Genomic DNA, 22,611 nt, shown 5'->3' with positions numbered 1-22,611 from the left:
GGTGATTTTGGACATAAAGGGAGTTCCCTGATCGGTAAGGATTTCCTTAGGTAAACCAGTACGGGAAAACATGTAAAACAACTCTCTTGCAATGGCTTTTGAAGAGGAATTTCGCAAAGGGACTGCCTCAGGGTAGCGTGTGGCATAGTCCAACACCACTAGGATATATTGATGTCCTCTAAAGGGATCCCAATGATAGGCAAAGGCACCAGCGGACTCCTAAAATGTGGCATAGGAGCCGTTATCTGACACTCCGGGCAGGACTCGCAATACCTCTGAACTTCCGTATATACCCCCGGCCAGAAGAATCGTTGTAAGATACGCTCTCTGGTCTTTTCGCAACCTAGATGTCCACCCAGCACGTGTTTATGAGCCAGGTCCAACACCGTTCTACGATACGGTTGGGGTATCACCAGCTGTTTAACAACCTCCCCACGTACGTTATCTATCCGATACAGCAAATCCTGGTTAACCGCCATGTGTGGAAACACCTTATCAGCCCCTGGATGTTGAGGCACTCCATTTAATACCTTCGTATTTTCCCTGGCTTTTACCAATGTGGGATCGCTAAGTTGAGCGGTCCCAAAATTGTTACGTGATACATTTAACTCTGGTATCTCAGAAATTTCCTCCTGCTCATCTGTTTCACCAGCAAAAACAGACAGAGGAAATTTATCAGGCTCAGTGGTCACCCCTACTGCTGGCACCTCAGCATCTTCGTTAAAGGGTTCTGGGCTAATCACAGCGCACACATTAATGCCATCATTAACATTTACAGTGGAGGTTACATCTTTCTTCCTCCACAAGTCCCAGAACACTGGGAAGTCTCTCCCCAGGATCACACTGTGCATCAGGGACTTGACCACACCCACTTCATGGCAAGCGGTTCCACAGGAAGTCTCTAGAGCGACCAAAGCGGTGGGGTATTTTCTAGTGTCCCCATGTATGCACAGTACCCCTATACTATGTCTGCTGAATGTTCCAGGGTCTATCAGGCTGGCATGCACCAGGGTAACCAGACTCCCAGAATCCAGCAAGGCACTCACAGTACACCCTTCCACTTTTACGACACACATTTGTTGCTCAGTCTCGTAAACAGTCTCAGCAGAACAAACAGGACGTGCAAACAAGGATATTCGCCTTGCTGCATCACAGTCCATTGGCTCAGTAGTCAGGGGACAATTGGCAGCAATATGCCCAGGTCCATAACACCGCCAGCACTGTATGCGGCTCCGGTCCCCAACTTGAGACCCTGGTCTGGCCTTCAGTGTCTCTCTGGGATTTCTTCCCTCCGTCTGCTCCCCTTCTGAGCCACCTCCCTTAAAGACATTTCTCACCCCTCTAGTAAATGGAACAGTCTTACCGGGTGCTCCGCACGATTTGCTGTTCCTGGCGTTAGAACATCCAGGCGCTAGTTCTTGGAGTAGATCCTGAGTAGCTCTGTACCTTTCAATCAGGTTCACCAGCTGTTCCGCATCTGTAGGATCTCCTTGACCGACCCAACGCTGAACCTTCGGTGGTAAGGAGCGGATGTATTTGTCAAGCACCACTCTCTCCACGATCTGCGCAGGGGTTGATTCCTCTGGCTGTAGCCATTTCCTTGCAAGATGGACAAGATCATACATGTGTGATCGCGCATGTAGGTGTTCCACGAAAGTCCAGTTGTGCACCCGTCGAGCACGCACATTCATATTAACACCCAGACGGGCAAGGATCTCACCCCTCAGCTTGGAGTAATCCTTGGCATCCTGCTCATTGAGATCAAAGTACGCCTTTTGCGGCTCTCCGGTTAGGAAAGGTGCCACCACTGCTGCCCACTGATCTGAAGGTAACTTCTCTCGTTCTGCCACTCGCTCAAACACCATGAGATAGGCCTCAACGTCGTCGGTGGATGTCATCTTCTGCAGAGATGTCTGTACCGCTGCACGAGTGGTTTGGCGCAAACCATGAGGCCCCGCTGACCTCTCCACTGAGGCCTGAATTTGGTCTTGCAAATAGCGATTAATTTGCTGCTGTTCTTTTAAGGACAGTCTGTGGGCTTCACCCAGCAGAATATTGGTTTCAGCCTGTGCACGCATGGCTTCCTCATGCACCATTCGCTGAGTCGCGCTAGCTTCTTGCAGAGCTGTGCTTATCTTCCCCTGGTTGATATTAGCCTGAATCAGATGTTTAAGTATTTCATCCATTTTAACAGTCTCTTTTAGCCCTGTTGCCGCCTTCACCCAAGACATACACTTCCAAGCACTCTCGGGGAGAAAAAATTGTGTTGTTGCCCCTAGCAACGATTTTCCACTTGGAGCAGCAAAAGTCCTTTTAAATAGGTGTATGTCTCTTTAAGACCGTGCCCGCATCGGCCACCATATGTGAGGGTTTAGCATGAGGAGAGGTTGGTACAGCGGTTTCATTGTAGCCAGAGACAGGGACACCGTGCATTAAAAGTCATAACAGGGCTTTGCCTGTGTTTTTATTCTTGTCAAAGAAACAGCCTCTTGTACAACAAGGCAAAATACAAAATAAGGCCTCATTTACACGAGCGTGTGCGCTTTGCGCACGCAAAAAAACGCAGCGTTTTGCATGCGCAAAAGGCACTTGACAGCTCCTCATCAGTGTATGCTGCGCGGCTGCGTGATTTTCGTGCATCCGCCATCATAGAGATGAGGCTAGTCGACGTCAGTCACTGTCCAGGGTGCTGAAAGAGTTAACTGATCGGCAGTAACTCTTTCAGCACCCTCGACAGTGCATTCCGATCACCATATCGAGTAACCTGGTTAAAAAAAAAGAGGTTCGTACTTACCGAGAACTTCCCGGCCGTTGCCTTGGTGACGCGTCCTTGGTGACATCTGGCCCCACCTCCCTGGATGACGCGGCAGTCCATGTGACCGCTGCAGCCTGTGCTTGGCTTGTGATTGGCTGCAGCTGTCACTTGGACTGAATTGTCATCCCGGGAGGTCAGACTGGAGGAAGAAGCCGGGAGTTTTTATCGGTAAGTCAGAACTTTTTTTTTTTTTTACACGTTCACGTATATTGGGATCGGAAGTCACTATGCAGGGTGCTGAACCAGTTTAACTATTTCAGCACCCTGGACAGTGACTGTCACCTGACGTCGCGTACCGCAACATTTTTTGCCGGGTTCGGTCGAACCCGGTGAAGTTCGGTTCGCTCATCTCTAAGACACTCCTTTTGGAGGTTTGTAAACAGAAAAGCACGTGGTGCTTTTCTGTTTACATTCAGAGTTTGACAGCTCTTGCGCGAATCACGCAGTTCGCACGGAAGTGCTTCCGTGCGACCTTCGTGGTTTTCACGCACCCATTGACTTCAATGGGTGCGTGATGCGCGAAAAACGCACGATTATAGAACATGTCGCGAGTTTAAAGCAACGCACTCGCGCTGCGCAAAATTCACGCATCGTCTGCACTGCCCCATAGAGTAATATAGGTGCGTACGACACGCGTGAAAAGCACGCGCGTATATTACGTTCGTGTAAATGAGGCCTAAATCCTGCTCGTCTGAGCACTAACTAAACAAGATATTATCTATCTATACCAAGTGCCTTCCTACCAGGCACTGGACACAAAGTAACACAGGTCTTTACTCACATAGCATACAGGCTACTCCAGCCTTAGTAGTCTCCAGTCTGAGTCAGGGGTGAGACTCCCGCACACTGTGTCTGCACCTTTTTATGCACAGGCTACAGGTGCAGCTAATTGAGCAGCAGCCTTGTCCTACAAACAGAGATGGACTAGGGATTGGGGAACCCGCCCTGCTCTTCTCCAATCCAACTCCAGGCCCTTTTTTCCGGCTTTTCCTTAAAGAGGCTCTGTCACCAGATTTTGCAACCCCTATCTGCTATTGCAGCAGATAGGCGCTGCAATGTAGATTACAGTAACGGTTTTATTTTTAAAAAACGAGCATTTTTGGCCAAGTTATGACCATTTTTGTAATTATGCAAATGAGGCTTGCAAAAGTCCAAGTGGGTGTGTTTAAAAGTAAAAGTCCAAGTGGGCGTGTATTATGTGCGTACATCGGGGCGTTTTTAATACTTTCACTAGCTGGGTGCTCTGAAGAGAAGTAACATCCTCTTCTCTTCAGAACGCCCAGCTTCTGACAGTGCAGATCTGTGACGTCACTCACAGGTCCTGCATCGTGACGGCCACATCGGCACCAGAGGCTACAGTTGATTCTGCAGCAGCATCTGCGTTTGCAGGTAAGATCGACTTACCTGCAAACGCTGATGCTGCTGCAGAATCAACTGTAGCCTCTGCTGCCGATGTGGCCGTCACGATGCAGGACCTGTGAGTGACGTCACAGATCTGCACTGTCAGAAGCTGGGCGTTCTGAAGAGGAGAGGATGTTACTTCTCTTCAGAGCGCCCAGCTAGTAAAAGTATTAAAAACGCCCCGATGTACGCACATAATACACGCCCACTTGGACTTTTACTTTTAAACACACCCACTTGGATTTTTGCAAGCCTCATTTGCATAACTACAAAAATGGTCATAACTTGGCCAAAAATGCTCGTTTTTTAAAAATAAAAACGTTACTGTAATCTACATTGCAGCGCCTATCTGCTGCAATAGCAGATAGGGGTTGCAAAATCTGGTGACAGAGCCTCTTTAAGCCGAGATTGGAAAACTAGAGCTTTCTATTGCAAGAACTACTCATTCCCTGGAGCCTAGGATACATATGACAGGATTCTAGGGGAAATATACCTTCCCTCAATGACTTTACCTGTCACTGTCTCACAGTGGCTACTGAAGAGATCTATTTTAGCTGGAAAGTTCGCTTAAGGCCTCATGCAGACGACCGTATTTTTTCCCACCCGTAAATACTGGCGTAAATACGGGTCCGGTGTCACACGTATTCGACCCGTTTTGCACCAGTATTTACGGAGCCGTGCCCGTAAATATGGGTCCGGTGTCACCCGTATTCCACCCGTATTTACGGGCACGTTTTTGGCGGCAAAATAGCACTGCACTAATCGGCAGCCCCTTCTCTCTATCAGTGCAGGATAGAGAGAAGGGACAGCCCTTTCTGTAATAAAAGTTAAAGAAATTCATACTTACCCGGCCGTTGTCTTGGTAACGCGTCCCTCTCTTCACATCCAGCCCGACATCCCTCGATGACGCGGCAGTCCATGTGACCGCTGCAGCCTGTGATTGACCTGTGATTGGCTGCAGCGGTCACATGGGCTGAAACGTCATCCAGGGACGGCCAGGATGTCGGGCCGGATGTCAAGAGGGACGCGTCACCAAGGCAACGGCCGGGAGACCGGACTGGAGGAAGCAGGAAGTTCTCGGTAAGTATGAACGTCTTTTATTTTTTACAGGTTGCTCTTTATTCTCATCGGTAGTCACTGTCCAGGGTGCTGAAAGAGTTACTGCCGATCAGTTAAATCTTTCAGCTCCCTGGACAGTAACTATTTACTCACGTCGCTTAGCAACGCTGCCGTAATGACGGGTGCACACATGTAGCCACCCGTCATTACGGGAGTTCCATAGACTTCTATGGACTGTCCGTGCCGTTATTACGGCCTGAAATAGGACATGTTCTATCTTTTTTAATGGCACGGGCACCTTCCCGTAAAAAAACGGGAAGGTACCCGTGGCCAATAGAAGTCTATGAGCCCGTTATTACGGGTCGTAATTACGACCCGTAATAACGGGAGTTTTTACGGTCGTGTGCATGAGGCTTAAAGGAAGTAAATATGTTGGGGAGGGCACAGCCACCTTTTTTTTTTGTTCCTCTAGAGGACTTGAGGCAGTGATCGCTTACATATGGCTTTGGAATACATGAAGTAGTATATGTTCACACATAGCGGTACATAGCCACATGCATTTTACCACGAATTGTCGCGGTTTTGTGATGTGGTAATTGGCCATGTCATTTTTACAGATGAACCTATAGATACTCAACCTCTCCTTGTCCCTGCAGTATCAGCACGTCGTCAGCACCTGCAACTCCCAGAAGCAGGGGGCGTAACTAGGAAACACTGGGTCCTATAGCAAACTTTTGACTCCGCTGGGTGCCACACACAGCCCCCCCTTGTAGATAGTGCCCCCCTGTAGATAGTACCATACAGCCCTCTAGTAGATTGTGCCATATAGCCCCCCGTAGAGTGCTATATAGCCCCCCATGTAGACCGTGCTATACAGCCCCCATATAGACAGCGCTACACAGCCCCCCCTGTAGACAGCGCTATACAGCCCCTCCCTGTAGAGTGCTATACAGCCCCCTGTAGACAGTGCTATACAGAGACGATTTGCAAAGACAAACTATAGATAACACAACAACGCTCAGGCAATGACAAGAGGGCAGAGCCCCTTTTATAGTCCAGCAGCATTCTGGGCTAATTGCAGATATTCTGCAACTATACGCTCACTGGCCCTTCAAGGCCGTGCACGCGCGGGCGCGCGAGCCCTGCGGGAGACAGTTTCTGAACCAGGAAGTGAGTGCCGGCGTCTCTCAGGAGGGAGATACCGCCGAGAACTCATTTGTCCATGGCCGTCAGAGAGTAAGTCAGAACGACGATCCGCGGCCATAGACATTACACCCCCCCCTGGTGACAGTGCCATATAGCCATCCCTGTAGACAGTTCTATATAACCCACCTGTAGACAGTGCTATATAGCCCCCCTGTAGACAGTGCTGTACAGCCCCCCTGTAGAAAGTGCTATACAGCCCCCCTGTAGACAGTGCTATACAGCCCCCCTGTAGACAGTGCTATACAGCCCCCCTGTAGACAGTGCTATACAGCCCCCCTGTAGACAGTGCTATACAGCCCCCATGTAGACAGTGCTATACAGCCCCCCTGTAGACAGTGCTATACAGCCCCCCTGTAGACAGTGCTATACAGCCCCCCTGTAGACAGTGCTATACAGCCCCCCTGTAGACAGTGCTATACAGCCCCCTGTATACATTGCTATATAGCCCCCCCTGTAGACAGTGCTATACAGCCCCCCTGTAGATAGTGCTATACAGCCCCCCTGTAGACAGTGCTATACAGCCCCCCTGTAGACAGTGCTATACAGCCCCCCTGTAGACAGTGCTATACAGCCCCCCTGTAGACAGTGCTATACAGCCCCCCTGTAGACAGTGCTATACAGCCCCCTGTATACATTGCTATATAGCCCCCCCTGTAGACAGTGCTATACAGCCCCCCCTTGTAGATAGCGCTAGAGCCCCCCCCCCTTGTAGATAGCGCTCCCACCTCCCTTGTATATAGTACAATATATCGCCCCAAAACAAACAAAAAATGATACACTCCTGGGCCCCGTTCCCCCAACGAACGGAGCAGCTCCTTAACGCCGACGGGATCCTTGCGTAGGCCGGCGTGATCCAGTGACATCATCGCGCCGGCCTGCGCAGGGATACTGACCTTGCGCTTGATGGGCTGCAGACCGAATGTGGCCTGTAGCCTATGACAGAGCAGGGAGATACCTGCCTGCTCTGCCATAGCATTCAATAGTATCTGTGTCCTAAGGACGCAGATACTATTGAATGTGGCATCGCTACCGCTGTAGCGGCGCCACCGGGCATAGGGGGGACCGTAGACGGCATGCATTTAAATGAGAAGTTTTTGTCCGCACGGTAAGGGTAGGGACATACATGGCGGATATGCTTTGTAAAAATACACAGCATATCTGTCCTGGAAACCGTGGGGAATTAGGCCTGAAAAACCGCACCAAATTGTAGGGCAGTTTTTTGGACGGCATGTCCGCTGTGTAAGTACTACAGGAAAAAAAGTTTATACTTCCCACTCGGGCGTTGTAATGGGGACGCGCCCCTCTGTTCTGGGCCCAGCCCGGCCTCCTGGGATGACGTTGTAGTCTATGTGACAGCTTCAGCGTTTGATTGGCTGCAGCAGTCACATGGGATGAAATGTCACCCCAGAAGGCCGGGCGACACCAAGAACAGAAGATCGCGCCGCTATGACTATTGCCGCGGGTAAGTATAAGCTTTATTATTATGTAGTGATTCTGCAGCATAAATTGACATGATGCGGATTAAAATACAGCACCGCTGATCAATTTATGAACGGTTTCTCGGCGGATTTTTTCGTCTATGTGGATGAGATTTGATCAAATGGCATCCACATAGCTACTGTAATACACAGCGTTTTTTTTCCGCAATGAAATCTGCAACGTATCAGCTATGTGTATTCCTACCCTAAAAACACTTAAAAAATTGCAGCGGTTTATTTAAAAATAATCGCATTTTACCTGTAAAATGCAAAAACCGCATCGCGAACTGCAGTCTCATCTAAATGCACGCTGCTGCTGCTGCTGCTGCTGCTGCTGCTGCTGCTGCTGCTGCTGCTGCTTGTACTTTGTGGCCCTAGAATTACAGCGTAATTCAGACAGTGGGATCGCTTTGCCCTTTTAAGACAGCCCGTCCTTCTAAGCCACGCCTACTGTGGGAGGGGCTTGGATGCGCCTTCAGAGTCACCTCGTGTGCTCCCATAGTCATAAGTGCCGGTCAGTACTCTCTTCTCATTCACTGCTTGTAATCATGCGCTGGCCGCTTCTCCGCCGTGTCTACCACAGCCTGGCAGGTTACAGAGAGAGCCTGAGCTACGGATACCCGAGGTGGACAGCCAGTTCCGGACGTTTATCCTTGTCCTCATCTTCATTGTTGAGAAGCGAACAGGAGCTACACGGGGCATTGGCCAGGTACCAGCACGACTCGTGGACTTGTGTGAGCTGGCATACTGAGGGGGTGTAGTCACACAGAGGGTGGGCTCCTAAAGCACTGTATCATGCTGCGTGTACACCAGGGAGCTACCACATGACGGAAGGAGGGGGGATAACTGTTTGTGACAACTTTATATAGGAAGTAGGGATGCCCTTTTGATAGTAACGCGCAGACTTCTGGGAGCTGTAGTTCAACTTTTGTGTAAGTGGGTACTTATTCAGAGATGTGCACTACAAGTCCCAGCGTTATATGTTCTACAGCTAAAGAACCTGTGTCAAATTGCATTGCTACAGACTAATCCCTTATGTACACGGCCGTATTCTGGCTCCGTATATCCTTCGGCTGATGCGACGGCACATAAGTGACAAAAGGAGAGAAAAATGCTGCGATCAGCAAAAATGCTGCAAGTTGGGATGACCCTAATTAAAAAATACTACGTAAAACACTTTTACATTTTACAAGACGCTGGCGATTTTGTAAGTTGTGTGTTTTTGTTTCTTTTTTTTTTTTTTTTTTTTTTCAGTTTTAAGTTTGCAGGAGAAATCTTGAAGATAAAGCACGTTGATCGGCGCTCATTTGACTCCGTGGAGGAATGTATGGGGACGAACAATTGTCAATATGATAGTCCCCATGCGTTTTTTTTATATTGTTGGTAGCACGTTAGCTATTTACATTGGGAGATGTGCTGCCAACAAGCAACAGTTTTTTTGGGCCGCGTAAAATATGCCATCGGCTGGCAAACGAGACGTTGGCTCGTTCAACAGCTGATCGCTGCCTAGTTTACACCTGGCAATGATCGGGAACAAGCCTTTGTATTCGTATTCGTTCACCCAATCGTGTAAAAGGGTTTTAGAATTTGCGTTAACTTTTTATAAAACTTTTGACTTGTCCTAGTGACGTGCCAGACGTTTTGATCATTGGGCATCCTTTCCTTGGAAAGCCAAGTGAGCGGTGTGTGGACTCATAGACTTTCTATTGCAGAGCTGATCAGAAATGAAACGATGCAGTGCTCCGCTGCGCGCTTCTGCCACTTCGGCTTAACGCATCTACCTGACATTTATGACATATCCTGTTTATTTACTATCCCTGATAGTAAAACCCCTTCCCGACATTTGACGTATCTATACGCCAAAGTCGGATAGGGGAAGTATGAAGCGGGCTCACAGAGTGAACCCGCTCCATACGGTGCCGGTGTCCGCTGTTTGTTACAGCCGACACTTCAGAGTAATGAGCGCATCGCGCTCGAGCGCGATACCGCTTGTTTAACTCGTTAAATGCTGCGGTCAATAGCGACCGCAGCATTTAAATCGTTAGAGGGGGCGACCCCCTCTGACAGCTCACCACGCCAACCCGCAAAGCAATCGCGGGGGGGGGGGGGGGAAGCGATGGTTGCTATGGCTGTCTGGGGCAGGGCTTAATTATTGCCTGTCAGAATCACGATATACTGCAATACATTAGTATTGCAGTATATCGTGCAAGCGATCTAACGATCGCTGGTTGAAGTCCCCTAGGGGGACTAGTAAAAAATTGTAAACGCCAGAATCTCTATTTTTTTGGTCACCTAATCTCCTATAAAAAGTGATCAAACCGTTGCATGTACACCAAAATGGTATTATTAAAAACTACAGCTTATCCCGCAAAAAATAAGCCCTCATACCACTTAATCGACGGAAAAATAAAAAGTTGTGGCTCTCGGAATTTGGCGTCACAAAATAAATTTTCTTTTTTACACTTCGGTTTTTACATGTAAAAGTAGTAAAATATAGAAAAAGCTATATATATTTGGTATCGCCGTATTCGTATTGACCCACAGAATAAAATTAACATGTTGTTTTAATTGCACAGGGAATTCCGTAAAAACGGTGCGCAAAAAAACATGGAGGAATTGCTGTTTTTTTTATTTTTTAACCCACAAATATTTTTTGCCCTTTTCCTAGTACGTTATAGGGCAAAATAAATGGTGCTACGAAAAACTACAACTCGTCCCGCAAAAATCAAGCCCTCATAGAACTATATAGACGGAAAAATAAAGACGTTATGGCTTTTGGAAGGTGGGGAGGAAAAAACAAAAATGAAAAAGGGCTGCGGCGGGAAGGGGTTAATGCTACATTCACACGAGCGTATCCTATAAACGCGTGTGAAAAACGAATGTGAATCTGGTCCGTGTGTGTTGCGTTATGCATCAGTGTGCGTTGCGAGTGGCATGCGTTATTCACGCACTCTCAAAGCACTTTTTTAATTTATTTTTTCTCAATCGAATTGATGTGCAAATCACGCTTCGCATACGGATGTGCATCCGTGTGCGGTGCGTGGTTTTCACGCTCCCATTGACTTCAATGGGCGCGTAGGTGTGTGAAAACGCACTAATATAGGACATGCAGTGAGTTTCACACAGCGGACTCTCGCTGTGTGAAAACTCCCGCATGTGTCAGCGGGCCCATTGAAATCAATGGGTCTGTTTGCTGCGCGTAATTTCCATGCACCGCACACGGATGTTATACACGTTTGTGTGAATGGGCCCTAAGGCTCTGTACACATCTGTGTTTGACGCTCTGCTGCAGATTCCTTCACCTTTAATTAAACATCTAGCGCAGCATGCAGAACTATTTTTTTTCTCGTAAGAGATCCATATTGTCAACTCGCAGCAACTTGCGGGCCGACACCGCCAGCTTTGGACGAAGTGTAGTGTGTACCCTACAACAGTGTTTATATTAGTCGTTTTTGGAAATGCGTTTAAAGAAATGCACGCGGTTTTACAGCAAATTTTTGGCCCGTGCGGTGTTTAGGTATTTACAGCTGATAAATGTTATATGAATGGGGTTTGCCTGTAAGAAACGTAGAGCGTCTTGAACCACGCGGTCAAAAACGACTCTACCCCAAAAGGTTCTATTATTTGACAGTTTCTATAATAGAACTCGGGTAGCAGAAACAATACCATGAAGTGCTTGTGAATGGACATACTCTATTAACTTGCCAGATCACTGCTTGCTTTGCTTTGGCTCCCCACCAGGTTATTTTAGTAGCCAACAGGGTCAGTGTGCTCTGCTTAATTTACTGTGGCAGCATCCCTATACAAATTCTTACTTGGCTCTGCGGCGTATTTGTGTGTACTGATCTACTGACGGCCTTTAACCCTTTCCCTGCCAAGGACATGCAATACATCATGACTTTAAACGCTTGCTGCGACTAGAATACTAGGGCTAGAGCTCGATCATGGTATCGCATTAGAGGGTGCAATATTTGGGGAGCAGCACTCATTTGAAGTGGGGGAGCAGGATAACATGGATGGCCTATTTCAGTCAATGGTGCCTTGTCTTGGGGTGTCTGTACATGTAGTGTGCCATGCAGACGAGAACCCCATGGCAAAACCGCTCCAACTCGTGGTAAAACCTTGGCTACATGGTGCTTATGCTTCATTTTCCCTGCCGAGAAAATGGTGGTTATTTCTCATGCACACTACCTGGGTTCAGAGCCTCGGTGTACTGCTATACATGCATACGGAGTACGATGGTGCAGGGCACAATTTATTTTTACTGTCGGCTTACTCTAAAAATTTTACAGAAAAATCTGTATTCCCCCATATGAAATTAGAGGCATAGGGAGACACGGTAGAGGCCGCATTTAGCCTTATTACAGCTCTATTGAAAAAACTGAGCCATAAATATGGTCATGTACTGAGCCCTTTTACTGAGCCAATGTCGGTCAATGGGGCAATGCACATGTCCATGTGATTCAATATTTCCATTGATGTAATACCATCGCTTCAAGGAAAGGGATCTGTAATACAGATGCATATTTTACATGATCTCCTTGAATGGTGTCGTAATAGTCAGAGTCATGGCCAAATGTACGGCACTGTGCCTGGATAAGCAATGTTGGGGACTCCTCATTCATCTCATTGGTGTGAGTTGGGTAGGGAGTCGGACCCTCACTGTTCAGATAGTAATGGCCTATCCTAAGGAATCTGCCATTAATATTACTGTATTGCAAAACCCCTTTTAAGAGGTTGCTCACAATACTATTACCCAATACTACCTGATTTGTAAAAAAAAAAAAAATTTCGTGTTTCAATACCCCACGTTTTGTTAGGGATTGCTGCACTTTTATTTAAAGGGGTTGTCCAGAGAGAAAACTGATGGCCTGTCTTTAGGATAGTCTATCAATATCTGATCGTTGGGGGTGGGGGGGGGGGCGGTCTGACTCTGGGCACCTAAGCCAATTCGCTATTTTGAAGGGACCGCAGGCTGATGTGAGTGCTGCTTCCCCTTCATTGCTCACACTGCCCAATACTGTGAAATGCCAACACACTTGTAGCGGCGGTTCACAGTATTATAGCCTTCTCCCATTCACTTGAATGTATTGTTCAGTAAAGGGAATGAAGGAGAAGCGGCACTCTTCTAATTCAAAACCTAGTCGACCCCCACTGATAAGATATCGGTAGCCTATCTTGACGATAGGCCACCATTTTTCTCTCTGGAAAACACCTTCGCTGTAGCTTGTGTGTTTTTTGTTTTTTTTCAAAGAGGCTCTATCTCCAATCAACGTCATACACTTCTCTCCATTCATTTCCATTTGTACTCAGCACAGCATGATCTCGTGAGATCACGCTGTGTTGTCACATACACCCACATTAACTTTACTGAAGTGTCTTGAGAGTGAATAGACATTGCTTCAAGCCAGGACGTGATGTCTGTTCACACTCCCGACACTTTGGTAAGGTTTGTGTGGGACTTAATCACAGCAAGCGTGATCTCGCGAGATCACAGCAAGCGTGATCTCGCGAGATCACACTATGAATGAAAGCACAGAGTGATCTCACTGTGCTGTATGAGTAAGTCCCACAAAATCTTTACCGAAGTGTCGGGAGTGTGAATAGACGTCACGTCCTGGCTGGAGGCAATGTCTTTTCACTCTCCAGACACTTCTGTAACGTTACTGTGGGAGTATGTGACGCTGTGCTGATTACAAATGGACATGAATGGAGAGAAGTGTATGACGCTGATTGGTCACTGGTCAGTGTCATACACTTCTCTTTACAATGCCCGGTTGTCTATTAAGAAACAAATTAGCATAAATCTAAAATTGCTTATAACTTGCTTAAAAAATGATCGTTTTTCAAAATAAAAAACACTTTTGCTATCTACATTACAGCACCGATCAGATTATGTAGGGCATTTATAATCTGGTGACAGAGCCTCTTTAGGTCAAGTTGAAAAATGCGACCAAACAAACCAACTGCAATCACCGTTTTTATATGGAGTACTATGATCGTGGTTACCCATTAAGCACCCACACAACAGCAGGTGATTCAGCCAGTTTTGCTGCATTTTATTTTATTTTTTTGTGTAAAAATACAGCACAATGTTGGTTTGTACTAACAGGCTAAATTCGGAATTACTGTAAAATGGCTGTTATATGGTTGATCATAAGACCCAATCATAGTATAGTTAAATCCAGTTCAGTGGTAGACCATGTGTGGAGGGGGGATGGTGCTGTCACATGTTCTCTATTTGGCTCTTGCACTCTGGCAAGAAGACTGTACGGCCGTGCACAGCTCCTTTAGTGCGGAGCGTCCGTCTGCGAACTGAGATTTTGTAAATTCCATAGTCCACAGGATTGTGTAGACACACAAGTCAGAGTTTTTCGCTCCCACTAACTGTGGTAACAATTTTATAAAACAAAAAATCTTTATTGATATGAAGAAATATGTATTTAATGCATCTACCACATACAAAACAGACCTATTGTTAGTTTAAAAAGTTCCCATGGACTGCCAGCAATAGACCATATAAATCTCCTCATACTAATAGGGTAAATAAAGAGAGATCGTTCGGGGCAATTTCATATTGATCCCTTCTGAAGAATTTCATGAGGTACTGAAAAGAAAATGGAGGCATTCCTCTAACTAGTACCATAAACCAAAAATACCAGTACCATAATCTAAGGATTACTGGTTATTTGATGGTGGCATTCCTCCTAGTGGAACAAAATATTTACTAGGATGGACCATGAATAGCTGATGGGTCGACTTTCGGGACCCCCGCCGATCAGCTGTTTTGAAGGGGCCGCATCGATCGATCGTACGAGCGCTGTTTCCCCTTCATTTCTTCTTGCTCACTGGGTCGTCAACATGCATTTAGTGGCTACTCACAGGTTTTTCTCCCACTGAAGTGAATGGGAGAATGGAAATAGTATTTTCTGCACACTTGAACAAGGCCTCATGCTGATCAAATCTAATTTTCTATTGATCAGTATTTGTTATATTGTGTGTTAGATGTGCACAGGAGCCGCTGTCAGCCGAGCCGTCAGTCCATCTGACTGAATGATTCGGCTTACAGAGACATTTTGCAGCTTTTATGTACAGTTGCTGCATGCATTTTTAATAAAACTATATTAAAAAAAAGTTTTCATATGCCAAAACACTTACATTACATAAAAAAAGAAGCCATCAAAGGTTTTCATAGCCTTTAAAGAAAAAAAGGAACAAATCTATATTTGTCTGCGGTGAGTAATTCATTAAGAAAAAAAAAAATGTAAGCGCTACGTCCACACACTGCATAATTTCCGTACAAGTATTTTCGCAGCATTTTAACAGGAGAAATTGACATGCTGCAGAGTGAGAGTCTGCACTGCAGGTCCATTTCCCACAAATGTTTTCTGTGATTTCCGGATGGAAAATCTGCAGGGTTATTACACTGTGAAATTTGTCACATACAGCTATATTTTCTCACTGCAGAGATTACAAAAAGCTCTTCTTGGTACCGTTTAACCGCTTAAATAGTGCAATCAGAACTGATATGGGTTAGATTGACCTACCAGATTATAAATGGGCCCAGGTTCTGACACCATAACGGTCCTCAAAGTTTCAGCAGAAGACAACCCCATTTGAACTAATCACTTTTATAATTACAATCCGTTGATTTACATTTGGCAATTAACTTTTGGTGTTTGGTGAGCAGAGTGTAAGGGTGTGTTATTTGCGGCAAAAACGCCAAGGTTTTGCTGCGTCTACCACCCATTGCAGCAAAACCTCCCACAAAAAACGACCCTAAAAAAATTGTGAAACGCTGTCAGAATTGTGGGGGAGAATTCATCAAGCACTGTACGCCAGTTTTTGCAGAATTTTTTTGTTGTAATATTTGCATTTTTACACTGGCTTAATGGGAGCGGCGGTGCCACTCACACCCAACAAATTCATTGTAGTTTACGCCAGAACCTGGCCTAAATTTATAGCCGAAATCTACTCTAGCTCCATAGCTGGTGTCGATTTTATTTTCTGGTGCACGGACAGCTTATTTATTAAGAGGCATGCACTTGTTAATGAATTACGCACATTTTGCTGCAGTGCTCTTTATACTAAGTATGAAACACCAATCTTAATAAATCTGCCCTAGTGTGCTTTCACTTATTTATTTTGATAACTCCTCCACAACGACACTGACACGAGGGTTTCACCTCCTTCCTAGAGACAGGAGACCACATGGAAGCAGAAAATAAAGGTCTCCTCCCCTTTACCGTGTCCAGGTGTTTCCTGTCCCACAGGGAAGCGTGGAAGCTTTTCTTGCTGATACCGCTACTAGCAGGATCATTGTGTCCTCAGCCTACCCTCTTCCTTAGCTGAGGATGGGAGGACTGGTGCAGAAAGCAGGGGCTTTGTGCCATAGCAAGCGCTAAATCATTTCATTTAAGGCAGCCCTGGTCTTAACTTCGGTTCCCGCTCTGTCAGGGACCGGCCCTGGATCCAGCCGCACGTGCAGCGTTTTTGCAGACATGTATTCTCTTTGGGCAGAGGAATCCCTCCTCTTAAGAAGTGGGGTCTTCCAGTTCTGGACCTGTTTACTACGAGAAAAACCCACCAGGTATCACAATTTCTACTCCTTGTCGATTTCTAGATCATTCCCCTACAGGTGGATTCTCTATCACAGACTTTCCCGAACAGTCTCCTATATGCCTTTCCTTCTCATCCAAAGGACTTCGATGAAGATTCAGGAACAAAAGGCCAAAGTGATTGACTTTTCTTTTTTTTTTTTTGTCTGAGGAGGCCCTTGCTACCGCTACTTTTTCGACCAATTCTCAGAGAGGAATTACTTCAGTCTTCCTCCAGTGCTGGACCTGCTCATTCAGTGTCTAGATTTTCATCCGAGGGAAGCTTAACTTTGTTTGACAGCATGGATGCTGAATGTGCCATCTTAAAGAAAAGAAGCCATTCGGAACCTGTAATATCTACCTTGCTTCACATTCGTAAGCCTATCATGTCAAAAATCTATCTCCGAAATTGGAATGCTTTTCTGACCTACAAACAAATGGACCTTTGAAAAACCCAAATCCCTTTGATCCTGGATATTTTTCACAGGCCAGTTCAGACAGGGGCCTCAAGACTAGTACTCTAAAAGTACAGATCGCAGCTTTGAGTGCCTTTCTAGACTTTCAATTAGCTGAACTTACCTTGATCAAATGTTTCATTAATGACTCACCCAGACTTCACCCTTCAGTCCGCTCTTCTGTGCCTCGTTGGGACCTTTTTTTTTAAAGGGGTTATCCCACTACAACAATTTATCACCTATCCACAGGATAGGTGATAAGTGTTTGACCGCTGGGGGTCACGCTGCTGGGTCCCGAGTCTCCTAAATGAAAGGAGCGCTGATTGCGCATGTGCGCTGTCGCTCGATTCATTTTCTATGGGACTACCGGATATAACCGGATGCTGTATTCGACGGTCTCCAGCAGTCACATAAAGTGTGCATGAAGCGGCACCACACATTCGCAACCGCCACTGTTCATTCAGAGGACTCGGACGGGGGGGCTGTTCTATTGATATGCGAGGGTCCCCGCAGTAGCACCACCAGCGATCAAACACTTATAACCTATCCTGTGATATTTATCCTAGGTTATAAATTGTTGTGGTGGGATAACCCCCTTGATCTAGTTTTATCTGTCCTTATGGGTCCTTCATTTGAACAGATCTGAGATCTTAGGTTCTTTGCATTCAAAACTACTTTTATTGGCACGACGCCTACAAGAGTGGGAAAGCTACAAGCTTTCTTCTTCAGGGCTCCATATCTTACCCTCTTTTAATATAGGTGTCGCGTACACATCACAACACGTGACATGGATGCAACTAAAAGGGGTTAAACTATCGCCACACTCTCAATCTTGCACTTAGGCTACATTCAGACAAGCGTCAACATCCTCCGACGTGAAAAACTAATATTTTCTCGTCCGAGGTGCACCCGTGCGGGATGCGTTGTCCCCGGTTTTTTTTTTTATTTATTTCGGGAGCGAGCGTTCATATGTACGCTTGTTTGCCTGATAATTGGCCTGTGTAAAAGGGCCTTAAGACCCACAATCGTTAGGTTTCTGCTTCCCTGAGGGTAGGGTAATAATGGATGCACACTCCGACTTAGACTTAGATCTGACCCCCAGCATGTGAATACTTTTTTCATTGTGCCAGTCATGTTTTAGATCCTTAGTCCTGAGCTCCGGTTTCTAGAGCTGCCCAGAAACTTATTGGGCGAATGTGATGTTGGTGATTGGACAGTGAGGTGAAAAGGTTGGGAGTACCATAAAATATATAATTGTCCATCGTCTCTTAAATCCCCTCACTGTAAGAGAGGGGATATTCGGTTTGGATAAACTGATGTCCACTTGCACACCATTTGAAGCCATGCCTAATGTGCCAAAAGGCACTCTTGGTCTCTTCAACTGACAGCCCCCCCCCCCCTTAGCCTTTGATTCTTCCTTCCATGATACATTCCCCCCAAAAAGGCAATAAAAATTCCTGGCTGTTTTAAAGTGGCTTATTGCCTTTATTCCAGAAATTGCCTATATGTGGCCAGTTGTACAGTTATGATACATTTTTATTTATTTTTTTTCATTGCAATATGATTGTTCTTTCCCAAAAACTTTAATCTCAAAATTCCATTGTCAGCAAGAGATATCTCTGCCTTTCTTCTGTGCTAATCCTCCTACGGAGGAGTGGGAATTCTATAGTCTTGATGCTAGTACATGTGTCCCCACCTACCTTTTTTGAGAGCTAAGGATTTCAGGAAATCGGACAATCTCTCCTTCTTCAATATCAAGGCAAAAACAAAAGTTGCTCGGCAAGTAAAACCATTATTGCTCCTTGGATAAAACTATCTATTACGTCTTTCTATCCGCCTCAAGACAAGATTCCTCCAGAAGGCTTGACGGCTCATTTCACCAGGGCAGTGGCCACCTCCCGGGCTGAGGGTGCTTTGTCGAGCAGCCACATGGGCTAATCCTCTAACATTCTTCAAATGTTACATGCTAAATGTGGTGTCTAACCAGGACCTATCTTTTGGCCGCAAGTTCTTATCCGCGGCAGTCCCACCCTGATTGTCTTCTGTCATTCCTCCCATCAGTGCCCTTGTGGAGGCGTTAGGAAAAAAATTATTATTGCTATTAGCAATTGGACATTTCGTTAACCTACACAACAGAGTTTTTCCCACCTAATTTGAATGGCTTACTATGATTTTGCAGGCTAATTAAACTTGTATAACTATTTTTTCTTTTTTGCATCATTTTGATGTCCTATATTACTAACTGGAAAAGGTAAAGGAGAGGAGACTTTTTTTTTTATTTTCTGCTTCCATGTTTCTAATCAATGCTGTGCTGGAGGTTAAAGTAAAATCCAATTAACCGTGACCATATGTATAATCTTTACGGTTTCCCTTCTAATATAAACAGACCAATTTTATAAATTATTTAGAAATGACCATAATAAAATGTATTTTCTCATACTAACTAACAAACTGAGGTGCCAATAGACAGAAAAAAAATATATAAGCACTTGAATGATAATTGGCAAAAAATTAAATATCCTAAGAAAAAATATATTCGTTTGCCCATGGGGAAATAAGTAAAGTACAGAAACTTGATTTCATTCTAGCAAAAAAACATCCTCTAGAAGAATTGTACACATCTTTGGCTTGGCTTTTCGTTGATGGAGGAAGCCACAACGTAGTGCCGGATCTGTCGTATGACTGAGACAACTATCGTTGACTGGGTCCTTCAATTTCTGTAGTGGTGTCCATAGTTTTGATGGGGAAAAAATAGTGTTACTAATAGTTTAAGGGGTTATCTAGCCATAAGAAACTGATGGCTTACCCTCCGGATAGGCCATCAATGTCTGATTGGAAGGGTACTGACTACCGCACCCCCACCGATTTTAGCTATTTTAAAGGGGCCGTGGTGCCCGTACTTGAAGGAACCACAATGAAACTTAATTTGCAGGAAGCAGAACTCCTACTGGAACTTCACATTCTGTTGTAGCCGGAGATTTGCGATGAAAATGTGCATCATTCCCCAAAAAAATATCACATATTTATTGCCACGTGACTCAGAGGCCCCATTTGCTAGCATTGTACTTTAAATGATCGTTTCGTGGCCACTTGGCATGTGAAGTAATGCCCGCTGACTCGTCTTCATTACAACATTTAGCAGAGGCCCTAAATTAAAGCTGTCACCCAGCAGCGTTATGTAGCTTCTATCACAGAACCTCTTTATTACCTCCATCTATTCTATTGCAGATATTCTTCATTTTCTGCTTCTTTCTCTACAGCAACATAATTCAACGATCAAAAGACACATTCAGAATCTTGCAAAAAGAAAATGGTGCATTCAAGCCTGTTCTGGCTATAATTCAAGTAAGTAGAGCGTATGATTTGATACGCAGCTTTACAGATGGCTTTCCCTTAGTGAACATCATGATGTTGTGATTTAACTAAACAAAGTCTTGTGCTGATCTTGTAATCAGAGGTGATAGTCCGGGAATAGATCAGTGCTGTCCGAACTAAACTAAGGCTGTGTTCACATCACCGTCGCTTTCTGCTGAGGGGTACTGTCGGAGGTTTCCGTCGGGTTCACTCCTCTGCAGAAAGGCAAACGGAAACTTCCGTTTCCCTCACCATTGAACTCCATGGTGAGGGAAACCTAGCTAATGGTTTCCGTCTGTCACCGTTGTAAGGGTTCTGTCATTTTGATGGAACCAATAACGCAGTAACCAATAACACAGTCGACTGCGCTATTGATTTCATCAAGAACCGAGCCTGTCACAACGGTGACAGACGAAAACCAGGTGAGGCGCTCTACATTGAGCTTTTGGAGAGCAAGAGGCCCATATGCAGTTCTTCCACGGGAGCCAGGCCATGTACACTAAGGGTATGTGCACACACACTAATTACGTCCGTAATTGACGGACGTATTTCGGCCGCAAGTACCGGACCGAACACAGTGCAGGGAGCCGGGCTCCTAGCATCATATTTATGTACGATGCTAGGAGTCCCTGCCTCTCCGTGGAACTACTGTCCCGTACTGAAAACATGATTACAGTACGGGACAGTTGTCCTGCAGAGAGGCAGGGACTCCTAGCATCGTATAGAACTATGATGCTAGGAGCCCGGCTCCCTGCACTGTGTTCGGTCCGGTACTTGCGGCCGAAATACGTCCGTCAATTACGGACGTAATTAGTGTGTGTGCACATACCCTTAGACTTTTTACTGAGTGATTTGCATTCTAGGTAATTTAGACTACTTTAGGTGGGTTTGTGGCGCAATTTAATATTTTATTTTTTTTATAGTTAAACCAACAAGTTGCCGGGACATGCGTTGCTGCCTAAATTTCTATAGATTCTGTTCTGATTAAGCCATTTGAGTCCACTCCTAATTCCTGATAAAGACCACAATGTGTGAACATATTTCGAATGTAAGATAATTCAAGTTTGCGTTTTTTATTTAATTTACAGGCAAACACAGATGATTTAATATTGCAGACCACTAAACACTTTGCACAGGAGGTGAGTTGTGTGTGGTGTGTGTGTTTTTTTTTTTTTTTTTTTCTCTCTTTTGTTGTTGTGGGGTTGTTCATATTCGCTAACATCACGGCATTGAAAAATGTGTTGGTATGCTGTGGCCTACCTGCGTTGAATACGTCTGTGAAGCCTGTTAAAACGACGGCCATCACACGGATGCCTGTATTTCCATAGTGCCATTCGCACGGCCATGGTTTCAATGGACTGTGGAGGGTCCGTTGAAAAATAGAACGTCCTATTTTCTACTGTTTTCATGGATCCCTCCATAGTTAATGGGGATCCGTGAAAACGGGTCCCACACGGGTGAGACTCGAATGTGAAAAAATAGCCGTATTTTACGTCCGAGTTGTGTGATGACCTATAAGGCATATAGTACTAGTATTAGCCCCGTGGGGCCAGGGCCTACACTATTGCTAGTATACACTAGAGAAAACCTGCAAACACTTATCAGGTAATTTATCTTTTAATCCAGGTGGCACCGTTGTTTGAACAATGGACTATCTGGATTTGCTGACCACAGGATGTTAGGCCCCATACACACGACCGTAAAAAACCTCAGTTTTTGCGGACCGCAATTGCGGTCTGCAAAAACGGAGCCATTCACTTTCATTGAACGCTGACACCTTTCCGTAGCACTACGGAAGGGTGTCCGTGCCGTGGAAATGTTCCGGGAATTATGGAACATGTCCGTTCTTTTCCATTTTGCGGGCCGTGCTCCTATACTTTGTATGGGAGCACGGCCCGAAAATGCGGCTGTCAGTGGCCGTGATTGCGGGCACGGTCGTGTTCATGGGGCCTTAATGAAAATTTACTTTAACCTATTTCATATTAAGACTGCAGTTATTTGTAGTCCATCTAACTAAAATATATAGTAAAAAATATCCAACACACATCCATTACTACAACTGCTGGCGCTTCTTTTAATTTTTACAGCTTGGCGTGGATATCCTTCACATACGTCTACCAAAAGAGAGCAGTGAGGAAGAGGTCGGTGAAATAATTTTTATTTTCTTTGTGGTTACACGTGTGGAGCCAAATAATATAATCCATGTTGATGAAACGAAACCAGCATGACTTTTGCTGTGTAGAATA

At 45.5% G+C, this 22,611-nt stretch overlaps 1 protein-coding gene and 1 long non-coding RNA gene across 2 annotated transcripts in view; one reads left to right on the top strand and one right to left on the bottom strand.

The window, feature by feature from the left end:
• LOC142759992 (uncharacterized) overlaps positions 1 to 8,312 on the bottom strand; it is a 36,226-nt gene extending 27,914 nt beyond the window's left edge. The window contains exon 1 of the long non-coding RNA XR_012883226.1: positions 8,219 to 8,312. This is a non-coding gene — a long non-coding RNA (uncharacterized LOC142759992). The remainder of the gene's footprint in view (positions 1 to 8,218) is intronic.
• Positions 8,313 to 8,419: 107 nt separating this feature from the next.
• MTHFD1L (methylenetetrahydrofolate dehydrogenase (NADP+ dependent) 1 like) overlaps positions 8,420 to 22,611 on the top strand; it is a 219,307-nt gene continuing 205,115 nt past the window's right edge. The window contains exons 1-4 of the mRNA XM_075862846.1: positions 8,420 to 8,668; positions 20,272 to 20,356; positions 21,454 to 21,504; positions 22,453 to 22,506. Of these exons, the coding sequence (XP_075718961.1) occupies positions 8,427 to 8,668; positions 20,272 to 20,356; positions 21,454 to 21,504; positions 22,453 to 22,506 (432 nt within the window). The 5' untranslated portion in view covers positions 8,420 to 8,426. The remainder of the gene's footprint in view (positions 8,669 to 20,271; positions 20,357 to 21,453; positions 21,505 to 22,452; positions 22,507 to 22,611) is intronic.

Source organism: Rhinoderma darwinii, chromosome 4 (assembly GCF_050947455.1).
Source record: "Rhinoderma darwinii isolate aRhiDar2 chromosome 4, aRhiDar2.hap1, whole genome shotgun sequence".
Lineage (NCBI taxonomy): Eukaryota > Metazoa > Chordata > Amphibia > Anura > Rhinodermatidae > Rhinoderma > Rhinoderma darwinii.
The sequence above is the reverse complement of the archived record's forward strand: the minus strand, read 5'-3'. Positions and strand labels throughout refer to the sequence as shown.